The sequence below is a fragment of the Aureococcus anophagefferens genome (assembly GCF_000186865.1).
Source record: "Aureococcus anophagefferens unplaced genomic scaffold AURANscaffold_35, whole genome shotgun sequence".
Lineage (NCBI taxonomy): Eukaryota > Pelagophyceae > Pelagomonadales > Pelagomonadaceae > Aureococcus > Aureococcus anophagefferens.
Window position 1 is genome coordinate 78925 of NW_008705593.1, and position 16478 is coordinate 95402.

At 71.4% G+C, this 16478-nt stretch overlaps 2 protein-coding genes across 2 annotated transcripts in view; one reads left to right on the plus strand and one right to left on the minus strand.

The window, feature by feature from the left end:
* Nucleotides 1–489: 489 nt before the first annotated feature.
* On the minus strand, nt 490–1278 carry AURANDRAFT_12619 (hypothetical protein; the record flags this gene model as incomplete). Its single annotated transcript, XM_009042716.1, has 1 exon — nt 490–1278. A coding segment is annotated over one exon (789 nt), but the record flags the coding sequence as incomplete, so codon positions are not given.
* Nucleotides 1279–5574: 4296 nt separating this feature from the next.
* The window catches only part of AURANDRAFT_67225 (hypothetical protein), a gene marked incomplete at both ends in the record, with an annotated part of 11122 nt that continues 218 nt past the window's right edge, over nt 5575–16478 (plus strand). Inside the window, 7 exons of the mRNA XM_009042645.1 lie at nt 5575–5593; nt 5832–6484; nt 6833–6871; nt 7026–10616; nt 10690–10980; nt 11010–11193; nt 14730–16393. Of these exons, the coding sequence (XP_009040893.1) occupies nt 5575–5593; nt 5832–6484; nt 6833–6871; nt 7026–10616; nt 10690–10980; nt 11010–11193; nt 14730–16393 (6441 nt within the window). The remainder of the gene's footprint in view (nt 5594–5831; nt 6485–6832; nt 6872–7025; nt 10617–10689; nt 10981–11009; nt 11194–14729; nt 16394–16478) is intronic.

A 16478-nucleotide genomic window follows, 5' to 3' on the forward strand; every position in this document is an offset into this window, starting at 1 on the left:
AGTCGACGACCGAACTAGACGCGAGGCGACCGCGCTCCACGTCGCAGCCCAGAACAGTCAGCCCAAGATGTGCATGCTTCTACTGAGTCGCGGCGCATCGATCGACGCGCGCAACTACAAGGCCGAATTCCCCGAGACCATCTTGCGACGCTGGGGCCGCAAGGCCTTCGCCGACTTCCTCGCCGCCGTCCGCGCAACTGGCGGCTGGCTCCCCTACGTCAACGCGCCACGCAAGGAACTCCTCGCCCTCCGCCAGCGGCTCCCGGCCCTCCGCGACCGCGGCCGCGCGGCGCCGTCGTCGAGCGTGCGCGCGCACGAGCGGCTCTTCCTGGACACGCCCGAAGACATCTTCACGTCGGTCCTCGCCTTCTGGCCCAGCGGCCGTGACTACCAAGAGAAAGACTGGATGTAACGCAAAAGACCGCGCTAGACGCGCGCCAGGGACGCGGCCCCGGCCGTGATGCGGGCGATGGCCGCCATGTCCTCGACGTCCGCGCGCGTGCGGCCGCGGTTGAGGATGCAGATGGGGAGGCCGTCCGCGTGCGCCCTCCGGACGAAGCGGAAGGCCGAGTAGACCGCGAGGGACGTGCCGACGCAGAGGAGGCCGTCGGCGTCGGCGACGGCGTCGTAGCAGGCCTGGACGCGGGCCGCGGGCACGTTGTCGCCGAAGAAGACGACGTCGGGCTTGACGACGCCGCCGCACTCGCCGCAGGCGGCGACGTCGTCGAAGCCCGCGACGTCGTCGTCCGCGTCGTCGAACTCCTCGTCCATCAGGTCCGCGTCGCCGTCGGGCCGCAGCGCGTCCCGCGCGCCGGCGCCGCCGCGCAGCGCCGCGGCGCGCGCCGCGAACGCCGGGTTGCGGCGCTCGAGGTCCGCGTGGTACGCCGACCGGCACCCCTCGGCGCCGCAGGACGTGCACCGCACGCGGTAGCCGCGGCCGTGGAGCGGGATCACGTTTCGGGACCCCGCGGCCTCGTGGAGCCCGTCGACGTTCTGCGTGATGACCGCGGCGATCGTCCCCCGCCGCTCGAGGTCGGCGAGCGCCGCGTGGCCCGCGTTCGGCGCCGCGGCGCGGAACGCGTCGTAGCCCACGAGCGCGCGGGCCCAGTAGCGCTTCCGCTTCGCGTCGACGCGCATGAACTCGTCGTGGGACACGGGCGTGTGGCCCTTGCGGTACGAGCCCTCGGCGCCCCGGTAGTCGGGGATGCCGCTGTCCGTGGAGAGGCCCGCGCCCGTCAGCGCGACGACCCTCGACTTGCCCCGGAACCAGGCCGCGAGCTTCTCCGACGCGCGCGGGTCGTCGGCGCCGGGCGCCTCCTGGAGCAGGGCCTCGAGCTTGCCGCCGAGGGTGACGCGCGCCTTGAACGGGCTCGCGCCGCCCGAGGCCGTGGGCTTCGCCGCCAAGCTCGACGCGCGTCGCGTCGTGAGGAGGAGCATCGCTATCATAGAGTGTTTTTGGCGCCTTGTGGCAGTGCTGGGGGTCAAGTTTTCGGAGCCATAATTGGCAGAGCTGGCAAAAAAAAGGGGAAATTTGCGTTCAAGTTACCTCACTTTGAGCTCGCAGCCACTCTCAATTTACGAAGAGTGGTGCGGGGGTGGGCCGGACTTCGTCCGGAGCATTGGCCGGAGGTGCGGGCGGCATATTTACAAGTGCGGCGGCGCGTGGCAGCGCAGCGGCGCGCGGTAGCAACGCAGCGCCGCGTCTCAGTAGCCGGGCGGCGAAGCCCAGGGCGGGGCCGCGCCTCTCGCCTAGCAGAAGCCTCGACGGTAGCCGACTCACGGTCTATAGCGATTGGCGGCGGCGGCTCCTACGTTCGCGCGGCTCGGCAGGTTTGGCCGGGGGTCCTCCGAGGCCCACGAGATTTGGCTCGCCCGATTTTGGACGAGCTGCTCGCCGCAGCAGCGCCTGCGCCTCCGTGCGCGCCTCGTAGGTGGGCATGACGCGCGGATCCTCGGTCCAGTGCTGGCCCGGGACCCAGTTGGGGAACGTGCGCACGGTCGTCGTCGCGAGGCTCCGCGCCTCGACGGTGGCGACGATGTCGCTCGCCTCGCCGTCGCCGTCGGCCTTCTCGTCGTCGTCCGCCGCGCCGGCCGCAGCCAGTGGCGCGACGGAGGACGGCGACGCCGCCATGCCCTTCGCGCTGCGCCCAAACGCGCCCCTGTCGCCGTGGCCGTCGTCGCCGACCGCCTGCGAGCCCAGGCGACGGCCACTACGCGATGCCGACAGGCACTGCGAGTACTCGAGCGGGGCAGCCACTGGCGGCCGAAGTTTTCCCCATACAGGGTGAAGTTTCCCCCAAGCTTAACTAACCCTAGCGCCGCTTGCCCTTGAGGCAAATGGCCATGGACAGGAACCAGACGTCCGCCCGGGCGCACCCGGCCGCCTCGAGGACGGTGAGGGGCGTCTCGCCGCGGGCCTTGAGCGTCTTGATGCCGTCGTCCTCGCCCTTCCCGAGGACGCCGAGGACGCGCGTCGCCTCGCGCCAGGTCGTCCGGGCCTGCGCCGGGCAGCGGAGGCCGAGGAGGGCGGCGGCGCGCGTGGCGAGCCACCGGGCGTTGTACTCGCCGACGAAGCCCACCTTTGGCCCGCTCGCCAGCGCCAACTCCAGGTCGGCGAAGACGGGGCAGGCGACCGAGGCGTCGACGTTCGCGCCGAGGCGCGCGATGGCCGCGAAGCTCTGGCCGCTGTGGTGGAGCGCGGAGACGCGGTCGAGGAGCTGGCTGTTGTGGCCCAGGAACTTGACGGCCATCTTCGGGCCGTGGATCAGGCCCGTGAAGCCGATGTTGAGCTTGTTGATGCGCGTGAAGTCCGCGTCGTCGAGGGACTTCAAGATCTTGCGGAGCGCCTTGCGGAGCGCGGTCGCGAGGTGGTTGCGCTTGACGGTCGGCTTCGCGAGGAGCGCGCGGACGTCGCGAAGCACGGCCCCCCGGCACGGGGGGTCCTTGACCACGAGGACCGCGAGCATGAGCATGTCGAAGATGAAGTCGCCGTGGCGCTCGAGCATCTCCCTCATCTCGGCCTCGATTTGTGCGTCGTGGACGATGTCCGCGGGCAGCATGTCGACCACCGCGAGCGCCTTCAGGCTGTCGACGGTCGTCGCGAGGACGACGTCCGAGTTGCGCAGCTTGGCCGTCGGCCGCGGCGCGGCGGCGGCCGCGCGCTTCCGAGACCGCGGCGCGGCGGGGTCCAGGCGCTTCCGGAGCCGCGGCCCGAAGACGGCGGCGCGCTTCTGGCGCCGCGGCATGCCCAGCACGACCGCGGCCTCGAGGCCGTGGCACCGGAGCGCGGCCTCGGCGCTCTCGTTCGGCACCTTCTGGTGCATGGCCGCGTGGACGTCCGGGTCGACGTCCGCGAGGCAGTGGCGCCCGTCCATGTGCTGGCGCACGCCGTCGTCGAAGATGACGTCGTAGGTGCCGTTGCGCCGCACCTCGCGGATCGTGCCGCCCCAGCACTCCTGGCCCGGCACGTCCTTGAAGAGGGCCCAGAGGCGGTCGCCGACCTCGAGGCCCGCGGCGTTGCGCGCCTCTAACGGGACGCCGTCCGGCGGATCGTCCGCGACGGCCGACTCGTCGTCGTCGCCGCCCGGCGGGTCGTCGCCGCCCGGCGGGTCGACGTAGTCCGCGGACGCGGAGCCGCCGCCCGGCGGGTCGACGCCCGGCGGGTCGACGTCGTCCTCGGGCGCGGAGCCGTCGCCGTCCAGCGGATCGTCCGCGACGGCCGACTCGTCGTCGTCGCCACCCGGCTGGTCGTCGCCGCCCCGCGGGTCGCCGCCGCCCGGGGGGTCGCCGTCGTCCTCGGACGCGGAGCCGCCGCCCGGCGGGTCGACGTCGTCCTCGGGCGCGGAGCCGGGGGGCTCGAGCGCGGGCGCGCGCGCCGGGACGTCGCCGGCCGGCGGCACGTCGACGCCTTCGACGCCGACGCCGTGCTGCGCCAGCGCCGCGGCAGCCACCGGCGCCAGGACCGCACGGGCGTCGACGTCGTCCGCGGGCGCGGAGCCGTCGCCGAAGCAGCCGAAGCCGCCGTAGCCGCCGTAGCCGCCCTGGAAGCGCGGCGCCAGCGGCGGCGCGGCCGCGGGCGGTGCCGCGGCGCCCAGCGACGGCGCGACCGCGGGCGGCGCGGCGGCGCCCAGCGCCGGCGGCGGGAGGCCGCGCGCGGCGGCGTCGGCGACGACGTACCACTGGAACTCGTAGACGAGGCCCTTCAACTTCGCGGCGACCGCGCAGCGCTTCTTCGACGTCGACCGCGCGGTCCTCGCGAGTTTGTCTGCGACGGCCACGAAGGCCGCCGCGTGCCGCAGCGCCGATTCGGCGCGCGCGGACCCGGCGCACCGCGCCACGAGGGCGCTCTGCACCTTGTCCATGAACATGTCGTCCTTCAGCAGCCGCACCGCCGTCTCCCGCGCGGCGCCGGACAACGGCGCCGGCGCCGCGGTCGCGGCCGCCAGCGCCGCGACGAAGTCGGACAGCTGTTTGAGGCTGACGAAGGCGCCGCCGTGCGCTTTGAGCGCAACCTCGTCACCCATCGCAGCCGGGCTGCCCAGCCTTGGCCGCACTCTTTACTGCTGCTTCACGGCACCTTCGCTTGGAGGCACTGTCGGCCATACGAGGAGGCTGCCCTCAGAGGACGATGGCCGGGTGTGCGATTTGAATCGCGCGCCTGCGACCTCCACGACCTCCGCGACCGCGTCGACGCCGCCGTCCAAGCTGCCCGAGGGCGAGCGGTCCAAAGCGCAACCGCTGTTGAGTCACCCGGCCTTAGTTCACCGCGAGACTCCAGCAACTGCACATGGATCGTGAGCACGACGCTCAGCAGCGACGCAATCGTCGGCGTCGGCGGCAGAGCGGCCCGCGACCCGGGCGGTCGTGCTCTACCCCGGCGCGCCTGGCGCGGGCGCCCCAGCACGTGCTCGAGACACGAGACGCGCTCATCAAGCTCGCAGGCGCGCCCGCGAGCTGGCGGCCCAAAGGGCCGCTGAGCAAGGTAGCGCTCCGCGCGGCCTTCCAATGGGTGCTCGACGACGCCGACGAGCACCAACGCTCCCGCCCGCTCGAGCGCTTGCGCGAGCTATGGGCAGGAGCAAGGGTGATTGAGTTGGATAGATGCGCGGACGACGAGCCGATGATACCGCCGCACCAAGAAGGCTTCTACACGGACGACGTCGCCGCGGCGAACGAGCTCCACAAGCTCCACGAGGACGTCGTGGAGCCGGTCGTCGAGCAGCTCGTCCAAGAGCGACGCTCGAAGGCGCGCGACGACCTGAAAATTACGCGCGGCTTCTGCCAGGACAGGCTGGTGGCCGCGCTCGACGGCCGCGCCCACGAGGGGCTCGAGGGCGGGCGAGGCGCCGGACGGGGCCGCGTCCCGCGCGTCCTCGACCCGCGGCTCGTGCCCGCGCGCCTCGAGATTCTATCTGAGGTCGTGCGCCGCCGCGCGTTGCGGCGACGCGGACACGCGCCCGCCGCCGACGACACGGCCGACGACGACGACGACGACGCGGGCGCGGGGCCTCGCCTGCACGTCATCGACGCGGCGTTCACTCTGCATGACGACCCAGACGTCGACGTGCAGGCGCGATGGCGAGGCGCTCCGGAGGTGCGAGGGCCGCAGGGCGGCGCGAGTGCCTTTCGTGTCTTGCGTGGCCGGGCGTCGTGCCTCGCCCAAGACCCTTTGCGAAAGAAGATGGTCGACAGCGCTGACGCGATCGCGCGGGCCGTGGGCCAGATCGAGGCGCACGCGCGAGCGACTGAGTCGGAGCCCAACGAGTTTTCCGGACGGAACCTCGAGGCGTCTGCCGGGCGCGCCGTCGTTGCGCGCCTTTCGCGCAACATAGGCCTGAGGCCTTCGGTATATCTTTCGTTCAAGGCCGCGCGGAAGAAGCCTGGCGAGCTGCTCGATCGGGCCGACACGAACCGCTCGGAGGAGCGCGACACCCTCAGCCGCGACCTAGGGCTGGCCGTCGACGAATATCTCGCTACGACGGGCGAACACTTCCACGACGCCTTCCACCCGATTCGCCAGGCGCGGAATTTTTTCGGCTTTAGCTCCGCCTCGCTCTCGGGCCGCGGTGACGAGGGCGCTGCCGAAGATGCGACCGACGTCAAGCCCGGCGGCGCCAAGCGCAAGGCGGCGCCAGCGGCCAAGGGCAAGGCGACGCCGGCGGCCAAGCGCAAGGCGGCGCCAGCGGCCAAGGGCAAGGCGACGCCGGCGGCCAAGGGCAAGGCGACGCCGGCGGCCAAGGGCAAGGCGACGCCGGCGGCCAAGGGCAAGGCGACGCCGGCGGCCAAGCGCAAGGCGACGCCGGCGGCCAAGGGCAAGGCGACGCCGGCGGCCAAGGGCAAGGCGACGCCGGCGGCCAAGGGGGCGCCCGCGCCGGAGGCCAAGGACGGCAAAGCGGCCAAGGGCGGGAATCCCACCGGGGCGAAGGCCGAGGCCGACGCGGAAGCCGAGGCCGAGGCCAAGGCAGCCGCGGAAGCGAGGAAAAAGGTGCGAGCTCTATTCCGGGCTGGTTCGTCTGTTGTGTCTCAAGCTGTCTACGCCAAAGACGCCTGCGTCAGCAACCACGTCGACTCCTCCGACCTCACCCCCGGAATTCTGATCGCCGTCAACATCGGCAAGCGTGGGCCGACGTCGACGTTCGTGTTTCCGCGGCTCAAACAAGCCGTCGTGCTGTACCACGGGGACACGCTGGTGTTTGATTCCAAGGAGGCGCACTGTCTCGGTGAGACGCGCTACGCCGCCCCGACGACCGGTTGGTCCTGTGTAGTTTCGGCGTTCTACAAGGAGGAGCACGTCTCCGTCGCTCCCTCCCTGACTGACCCCGTCCTGTGGCAGGTCTTCCCCACGGTCGGGTCTCCCGTCGCGGCGGCGTCTGTGCCGACGCCGTCGCGCCGCGCGGTGCCGCAGCGCGGCGCCGCCGGGCCGGGTCCGGCCGAGCCGCCGACGGCGAGCTCCAGCGCAAATGCGGACGACGACGTCGTCATGGGCGCGCTCGAGAAGCCGCCGCGACGTTCCTGACGCAGCCCAGCGACCCGCCGCTGCGCGTCCTCGACGGACTGGCACGGCCGCGCTCGCCGTGCCCGACGCGCCGACGGCCGTCGTCCTCGGCGAGGCCTACGACGCCGCGTCCCTCAGCGTCGCCTGGCAGCCGCCGTTCCTCGACGGCGGCGCGACGATCTCCGCCTACCGCGTCGAGATCGACAGCTCCGCGGGCTTCGACTTCCACGGCGACGACTACCGCGTCGACGAGGTCGCCTTCGTCCACGAGGTCCAGACGGTGACGACGCACTTCCGCGCGGCCGAGTCGCAGCGCCGGGGCACGTTCACGCTGTCCTGGGGCGGCAAGACGACGGCCCACCTCGACCACGACGCGTCCGCCGACGAGGTCGCCGACGCCGTGAGCCGCCTCACGGGCGTCTGGGACGTCGGCGTGCCGCCGGTCCGCGTCACGCGGTCGCGCGCCGCGCGCGGCTACGCGTGGCGCGTCCAGTTCGTCGGCGTCTACGGCAACGTCGGCCTCCTCACGGCCGACGACTCCTACCTCATCGGCGACGACGCGCGCATCGAGGTCGAGGAGGTCACGGAGGGCTACTGCGACGTCGTGTCCGGCGGCTTCTCCTACGAGGTGCAGACGGTCCAGGTCGACGCGCTCTCGACCGTGTCGGGCTCCTTCAAGCTCAGCTTCGAGGGCCAGGAGACGGCGTCCATCGCCGTCGACGCGTCCGCGATCGAGTTCAAGTACGCGCTCGAGGCCCTCGACACCATCTTCACGGCCAACGTCGTCGCCGAGGACTACGAGCCGTCCAAGGGGCCCCGCCTCTGGACGGTCACCTACACGCACCAGGCGCACACGCTCACGCAGGGCGCCCAGGACGCGTCGCTCATGGTCTCCGACACCGCGGACCTGTCGCCGTCGTCGACGGCCGAGGTCGTCATCACGGAGCGCATCAAGGGCGCCGACGCCTTCCGCTACGCCTTCGACGGCCTCGACGCGGGCAAGGAGTACTTCGCGCGCGTCACGGCCTACAACTCCGCGGGCTACGGCCCCGTGTCGTCCGTCGCGACGGCGACGCCGCGCACGCAGCCGGGCCTCCCGGGCACCGTCGCCGTCGCCGTCGCCTCCGGCACGTCCCTCGACGTGACCTGGACGCCGCCGAACGACGACGGCGGCGCGCCGGTCCTCGGCTACGACATCGAGTGGTACTCCGAGGAGACCCAGGACGAGGTGCAGGTCGTGACGCTCTCCGCGTCCGACGGCGTCGCGGAGATCCAGTCCGTCACGACCGAGGCCGACACGGACGGCCTCAGCGGCTACTTCACCCTCGAGCTCCGGGGCGAGACGACGGAGATCATCTCCGTCGACGCGCCCGCCGAGGGCGAGGGGTCCGTGAAGACGGCCCTCGAGCGCCTCAGCTCGTCCGGCGAGATCGAGGTCTCGCGCGACTACAGCTCGCGCGTCGTCCGCGGCGTCTCCGTTGCCGCCGGCGAGGGCAAGGGCTTCATCGAGGTCAGCAAGGGCGCCTTCCACCAGACGGGCTCGAGTCGCCTCGACCAGAACGACCTCGTCTTCGTCGCCGGCGAGCAGTTCCGCGTGCGCCAGATCGACTACGGCGCGGGCCGCCTCGAGCTCGGCTCGCTCGACGACTTCACGACGCCCGCGTACTTCGCGGGCGCCAACGTCACCGACGCGCCGCTGACGACCTGGGCCTTCGGCTACGAGTGGACCGTGACCTTCGCGGGCCTCGTCGGCGAGCAGCCGCTCCTCGTCGCCAAGGAGGCGGACCTCTGGGCGGGCACGTCGCCCGTCCTCAAGGTCGAGCGCGTCCGCTTCGGCCAGGCGCCGCTCAAGGGCACCTTCGCGCTCGGCTTCGAGGGCGACGCGACGCCGCCGCTCTCGCACGACGCGACCGCGGCGGACGTCGAGGCCGCGCTCGAGCAGCTCTCGACGATCACCGACGTCGTCGTCGCGCGCACGGTCAACAACAACGGCTACAACTACGAGGTCGCCTTCGGCCACCCGCGCGGCGACGTCTCGACCATGTACGCCCTCGACGACATGCTCACGGGCCCCGACGCCGCCGCGCGCGTCGCGACGTTCACGCACGGCAAGGACCCGGACCACTACGCCGTCGGCGACACGCCCGAGGTCCAGGCCTTCGGCTTCTACCTGCTCCAGGCGGACACGAACCAGGGCTCGCTCGAGGCGACGATGGACGCGCTCGACGCGGACCTCGCGAGCGTCGTCCCGACGTTCGACATCTCGTGGGACATCACGGACTGCGGCTCCGCCGAGGGCGTCAACTTCTGCCAGCTCGGCGTCGACGAGGACAGCGCCATCGGCACCATCTCCTGCGACAGCGACCCGACGAACGACTGCATCGCGGCCTCCATCGACCTCTACGACTCGTCGAACGCGCTCATGTCGACGGCCGACATGGAGACGGCGCTCAACGCCATGTCCTACTCGGGCACGCAGTTCATGATCGACGCCGACGGCGTCGGCGTCAACGTGACGCGCACGCGCGAGATCGTCGGCGACGTCCAGGCCGGCGACGGCTCCGGCACGTCCTGCGCGTCGTGCACGGGCGTCTACCACGTCGAGTACCGCGTCACCTTCACGGGCCGCCACCACCGCGGCAACGTGCCGTCGATCGCGCTCACGACGTCCTCCGCGCTCTCGACGTACTCGTCGACGTACGGCGGCTACACGGCCGTCTCGGGCTCGGACACGATCGGCTACCTCAGCTCCTGCTGCGATTCCACGTGCTCCTCGAGCTGCCCCGACGAGCTCGGCCCCGTGTACCTGGACGACCAGGTCGCCTACTCGATCCTCGAGGGCAACCAGCCCGACGGCTCCATCAAGCTCGAGTACGAGTGCGAGGCGCGCACGTCGCCGCTCGACAGCGCGGCCGTGACCTACGGGTCCACGTCCGCGCTCCTCAACGGCGCCCAGGTCACCGTCAAAAAGGGCGACTGGGTCCGCCTCGGCACGACGTCCGACTCCTACTACGAGGTCGACAAGGTCTACGGCGACGGCTCGTACCAGGCGAACGTCTCCTTCGCGACGGCGTACGCCGGGTCCACGGCCGTGCTCACGGACGCCGAGGTCGGCGTCTTCTACAGCGACCCCTCGTCCGACGACGGCGTCTCCTCGGCCTGCGCGACGTCGCGCGTGCGGTCCACGGACGTCATCAACGTCGACGCGTCCGCGGCGACGTGGTCCTCGACGCTCCGCTCCGTCGCGACGATCGAGTCCGCGTCGGACTACCTCGTCGTCACCGCGGCCAAGCCCCTCCCGGGCAACGGCAGCTACGTCGGCCTCTACGTCGACGTCGAGTTCCTCGCGCAGCACGGCGACCTCAAGCCCATGGTCTGCGACACGTCCTACCTGACGGCGTCGTCCGACGCGACGAGCGCGTACTGCAACGTCACGACGCTCCAGGACGGCTCCCTCGCCGACGGCGACTTCTCGCTCACGACCTACTGGCCCAACGAGCGCGTCGCCAAGCCGAGCCCCTTCAACGCGACGGGCCTCCGCTGGAACTCGCCGTCGGACACGATGGACGCGGTCATGGAGCGCGTCGGCGCGGGCGACGGCGTCAGCCTCGCCTTCGGCCTCGTCGCTCCGCCTACACGCCGTCGACGGAACGCGCTGGTCCGGCGGCTACGCCTGGACGGTCACCTTCCTCCAGGGCACGACGCCCGCGGTGGTCAACGAGGTCCTGCGCACGGGCTCGACGCCCTTCAGCGGCACGTTCTCCGTCGCCTTCAACGGCGCCAAGACGGAGGAGATGGAGTGGCAGGAGGCCGCGGACGAGGTCGAGTACGTCATCGAGAAGCTCGACACCATCGGCGACAAGGTCCAGCTCGAATTCGAGCGGCCGCTGTCCGACGGCGGCACGAACCTCAGCCACTACCTCATCGAGTACGACACCTCCGACACGTTCTCGAGCCCGAAGGTCTTCGACGTCTCGGCGTCCGAGGTCGGGTCTTCAACGTCTCGGCGTCCGAGGTCGAGGCCGCGGCCCTCTACGAGGACGGGCCGTCGGTCGTCTACGCGACGGGCCTGAGCGCGGGCACGCTCTACTACGTGCGCGTCGCCGCCGTCAACACCGTCGGCACCAGCGCCTGGGTGGCGGCGTCGAACCCGACGGCCCCCGCGGCCGCGCCGGACCGCGTCACGTTCTCTTCGACCGGTCCGCGCTCTCGGGTCCCTTTTTCTTGACGGTCTCCGCGTCCGACGGCGTCGCGGAGACCCATTCCGTCATCTACTACTTCGTGGTCCGTGGCTCCGCCGCGTCGACGGCGCGTCGACGCCTCGTCGGCGTGCGCACGCTCAACGGCGTCTCGTCCTTCCGCTCGCCCGGAGCCGACGCGCGCGCGGCGCACGGCGAGTTCCGGTTCCCCAGCGTCAGGCTCGTAGCAGCCCGCCCATAAGAGACGCGATACGTATTAGACCGGGGACACGATTCGTATTAGACCAGGGACGCGCCTACGACAGCGGCCGCAAGCGGAAGGCGACGACCCCCACCTCGGGCTCGACCTCCGCGTAGCTCCGACCGTCGCGGCTGAGCCGAAACTTCCTGTATATAGCCACGCCTTCCGCGATCGTCCGCACGCCGGGCAGGCATCGCCCCAGGCCACAATTTTTGAGCATCGCTTCGAACGAGCGGAACCATCGCACCTCGAGGATGCGGGCGATGACTCGCTCTTCGCCGCTCCCGACCTTGAAGGTCACGTAGTCGTCTTTCAAAACGCTCGTGGCCCAACCCGCGTACGCGCGGCCCTCCCAGGTCTTGGCGCCGCGCAGGATCTCCTGGGCGTACTTGAGCTGCAAGTATGGCTGTCCGTGGCCGCCGCCGACCGCGGCGCCGTCGTCCCAGAAACCGCGCTCCTTGCAAACGTCCCGCGTGCGCTCGGCTCGGAGCGTCTCCTCCGACTTCCCCGGCTTCGCAGACGGTTCCGGTTCGATCAACGCGGCTTTGCGCTTCTCCGACGCCGGCCGCCACTCGCTCTTGCCACTCGGCGGGCACAAGAAGAATCCTAAGACGTTCTGGACGGCGCTGTCGGCCGCGCGCGCGGCGTCGCCCTCGGCCCCCTGGCGGGGGTCCAGGTAGTCGCGCGCCCAGCTCCCGCGCGACTTCTTGAGCTTCCTGTGGTACTTGACCGTGTAGTCCCGCGTCTCGTCCTTCTTCTTGTTGACGTGCTGCATGGAGCAGTAGGTCGTGCAGTCGCCTGCGTCGCCGGCCGCGAAATCAGGGCAGGGTGGAAGAGGGGCGGGCAGACGCGGGCCAACGTGCTCGAGTACCAGACGCCCACGAGGTCGCGCAACTCGAGGTCGTGGTGCTTGACGATGCTGTAGATGATGAGCAGCATCGTCGACTTGCTGAAGTCGAGGCAGAGCTCGACGTCGCAGTCGCCGACGCGCTTGACGCGGTCGACGGGGACGTAGACGAAGCCCGCGTCCTCGACGGCGCCGCGGAGACTCTGGTATCCCGACCCCAGGTCCAGGATCCATAACTTTCCTTTCTCGTTGTTCTTCCGCTCGTTGTTCTCGACGTACATCTCCTCCATGGCCGCGACGACGTCGTCGAGGAGGCCGCGCGGCAGCACGTTCCTCGACAGCCGCTCCTCGGCCGCCGGCCGCTGCTGGCCCCTCTCGGTCTGGCCCCCCATGGTCCGGATGTGCTTGCCGCCGGACTCGCGCCTCTCCGCGCACGGCATCGTCGCCGTGCACTTCGGGTAGAGCGGGAGCTCGCTCATATTGCTCCACAGGTTCTTGTTGTGCTCGAAGTCGCTGGAGTTGCCGTCGTAGCGGCAGCAGCTCGTCTCTCGCCTGAAGGGTTCGTACTCCTCCATCCAGGGCATTTTCTTGAGCATGTTGTCGTTGTTCTCCATGATGAACGGGAACGGCGCGAGGTCGTCGACCTTGCGCTGGAACGCGGCGAGCTCCTTCCTCGTCGCCGAGAGCGGCTCGTGGTGCGTCGCGGCCTCGGGCCGCTGCCGCCGCGCGACGTTCGCGTCGCCGCGGCCGTAGCACTCGACGTCGCAGTCGACGTCGCGGCCGTGCTTGCGCGACGGTCGCGACGTCTGCACGTCGACGTAGAAGTCCGGCTTCTCCCTCGCGGTCGACCTCACCCGTCTCAGCCTCATCACCTCCGCCTGGCGCCTTTCGCTGAGGACCTCGTGCGAGTATACTTCGCCCTCCTTCTTGTCCTTGCGGAAGAGGACCTTGGGCCCACCTTGGACGATCTCGACGACCTCGCCGTAGTACTGGTACTTGCTGTCGCGTTCGTAGACCCAATTGCCGAGGGCCAGCTCGTCGTCGTCGCCGTCGTCGCCCTCGTCGACGTCGTCCTCGGGCACGTCGCCGCCGCCGTCGTCGGCGAGGGGCTCGAGCCCCGCCTCCGACGCCGCGCCGTCGCGGGGCGGCGCGCCCGCGCCGCCGACCGACGGCTCGTCGTCCTCGCAGACGCAGACGCAGCCGCAGGTGTGGTCGGCGAAGGCGCCGGGCTCCTCGAGGGCGACGCGGGCGACGTCGTTGGCGTCGTCCTCGGACGCGAAGCCCTCGTCGTCGCCGTAGACCTCCTCGCGCACCGCTCCTCCGCCTTCCAGCGGCGCGTCGTCGACGGCCAGCTCGTCGTCGACGCCGCCGCCGGCGCCCTCGTGGCTGCGGCCGACGCCGGCCTCGGACGCGGTGACCAGCGGCGGCGACGACGGGACCTCGTGCGCCACGCCGACGCCCTCGTCGGACGCGAAGCCCTGTCCGCCGCCGTAGACCTCCGCGCGCACCGCTCCTCCGCCTCCCAGCGGCGCGACGCCGCCGCGCGGCGCCAGCGACGGCGCGACCGCGGGCGGCGCGGCGGCGCCCAGCGCCGGCGGCGGGAACCCGCGCGCGGCGGCGTCGGCGACGTCGTACCACTGGAACTGGTAGACGAGGCCCTTCAACTTCGCGGCGACCGCGCAGCGCTTCTTCGACGTCGACCGCGCGGTCCTCGCGAGGTCGTGTGCGACGGCCACGAAGGCCGCCGCGTGCCGCAGCGCCGGTTCGGCGCGCGGGGACCCGGCGCACCGCGCCACGAGGGCGCTTTGCACCTTGTCCATGAACATGTCGTCCTTCAGCAGCCGCACCGCCGTCTCCCGCGCGGCGCCGGACAACGGCGCCGGCGCCGCGGTCGCGGCCGCCAGCGCCGCGACGAAGTCGGACAGCTGTTTGAGGCTGACGAAGGCACCGCCGTGCGCTTTGAGCGCAACCTCGTCACCCATCGCAGCCGGGCTGCCCAGCGGCGTTGGCCGCACTCTTTACTGCTGCTTCACGGCACCTTCGCTTGGAGGCACGGTCGGCCCAGGGCCAGGCTCGCTCTGCCACTGGAGTCTAAGCAAGTCTCGGCGAGTGATCGAGAGCTACGCCGCCGCGCGCGCCCGCCCGCGTCCCGACCACCCCTCCCGAACCCGACGCCGCGCGCCCCCGGACGCGTCCACGCCCTCGCCCGCCTCCCCCGCCCACCCATTACACCACTGTAGGCCCTCAAGTGCATCCAGAGCTCCTCTTAAGACCAGTGGTCCTGCACTCCACCAGAGTTGCACGACGACCCGTCGCGCGCGCGTAGACGCGCCGACGACGACGACTCGTCGATGCGAGGCACGGGTGCTGTTTTCGTGTTCCTCGTGCTCATGAGCTCGGCCTCGGGAGGAGCTGTGAAGCGAGCGCTACCTGCTCTGCCGCGCCAAGACGAGCGGTCCGTCCCCGACGGCGTCGCGGGCGTCTCCGGCGAGGGGCCCGGCCCCTCGAAGAAGCAGTGCGGCCCGACGACGCGCTCCGCGACGCGCGACGCGCGCGACGCGCCCGCGGCGCCCGCGAGCGTCGACGACGTCGCGGCCGGCGACAGCGACGAGGAGGAGCTTCCGGAGCTAGACCTGCTCGCGCGCCTGTCCACGGTGCAGCGCGCGCGCCTCGAGGCGCTCCAGGGCGACGGCGGGGTCACGATCTGGTCGTTCGCGTACGCCGTCGGCTACAAAGCCAGCGCGGCGGCCGTAGGCCGGATCCGCGCGATGCTCCGCGCGGTCTGCTACGACGACGGCGACGACGACGCGGCGATTGCGTCGTTGGCCGCGGACATCGGTCTCGAGTGCGACCTCAAGGTCCGCACGCGCAAGGCGACGCGCGAGATGATCGACGCGCTGATTAAAATCTGGTCCCGCGTCCTCACGCTCGGCGGCGATACGGTCCTGCCGCGGGCACTGCGCTGGGCCCTGGCCGTCGTCATGCTCGACAAGATCGACCTCGCGGGCGAGGAGGTCGACGGCGAGCCGCAGCTCGTCGGCCTCCTCCGCGTCCTCGCGGCCGCGGGCATCGTCGAGCAGGACCCGGACGACGCGTCGGTCATCGGCCCCGGCCCCGCGTGGCGCGAGTACGCCGGCGAGCTCAACGGCAACGCGCGGCTGCCGCAACTCGCGGACTTCGTCGGGATTCTGATGGAGATGCGGCTGCTCCGGGGCGTCCCCTGCCCGGGCTGCCTCTGCGCGTCGTGCCACCAGGGCGTGAACGACGTGATGACGCTCGTCGCGAGGCTCCCGGCCATCAAGGCCGCGTTCCCGGAGTTGGGCTTCAAGAGCGAGGCGGAGATCCTCAAGGCCCACGGCGTGCCCGCGACCTACTCCTACGAGCCCGCGGACTCGGAGAAGTACCCGACCATGCCCCTCAACGTGCTCTCGTTCGTCACGCAGCGGAAGATCTTCGGCGAGGTCGCGAGCGGCGCGCGGCCGCGGATCGGCGTGAAGATCATGGACTCGGCCACGGGCAAGTTCGACGGCAAGGTCTGGGTCCTCACGGCCGCCGACGTGCGCAACTGTTCCTCGCGCAAGCACGACGGCTACTCGGCGGAGGTGCTCGACCTCTTCGCCGCGGCCGCCTACAACGCGACGGGCGTCCGCTACGAGCTCCGCGAGGGCGTCAAGAAGGGCGGCGTGTACACAATGAATGTGGGCGTCGGGCCGTCGACCCGCGCCGTCCGAACGTTCTTCCAGCCGCGGATCAAGCTCTACTCGGACCGCAACGACACGATCTCGGGGACCGTCGTCCTCGGGACGGAGTTCAAGATCGTCGAGCTCGACGACGACGGCGAGGAGGGCGCGACGCTGCTCGAGAAGGGCGTCGTCCCCAAGCCGACGGCCGAGGCCATCGCCGGCGCCAAGGCCGCCTTCGCGCGCGACGCGGCCGCGCTGCGCAAGGCGCGGGGCCTGCCCACCGCGGAGGAGAAGGAGCGCGCGCGCGCCGCGAAGAAGGCGAAGAAGCCCAAGGCCGCGAAGCCCAAGGCCGCGAAGCCCAAGGCCGCGAAGGCGAAGCGCAAGGCCGCGAAGCCCAAGGCCGCGCCGGTCGCGCCGACGGTCATCCACGTCCCGCCGCCGCCGCCTCCGACGCGGGAGGAGCGCCGCGCGGCCGTCGAGGCGCTCCGCGCGGAGAAGGCCGCCGCCGCCGCCA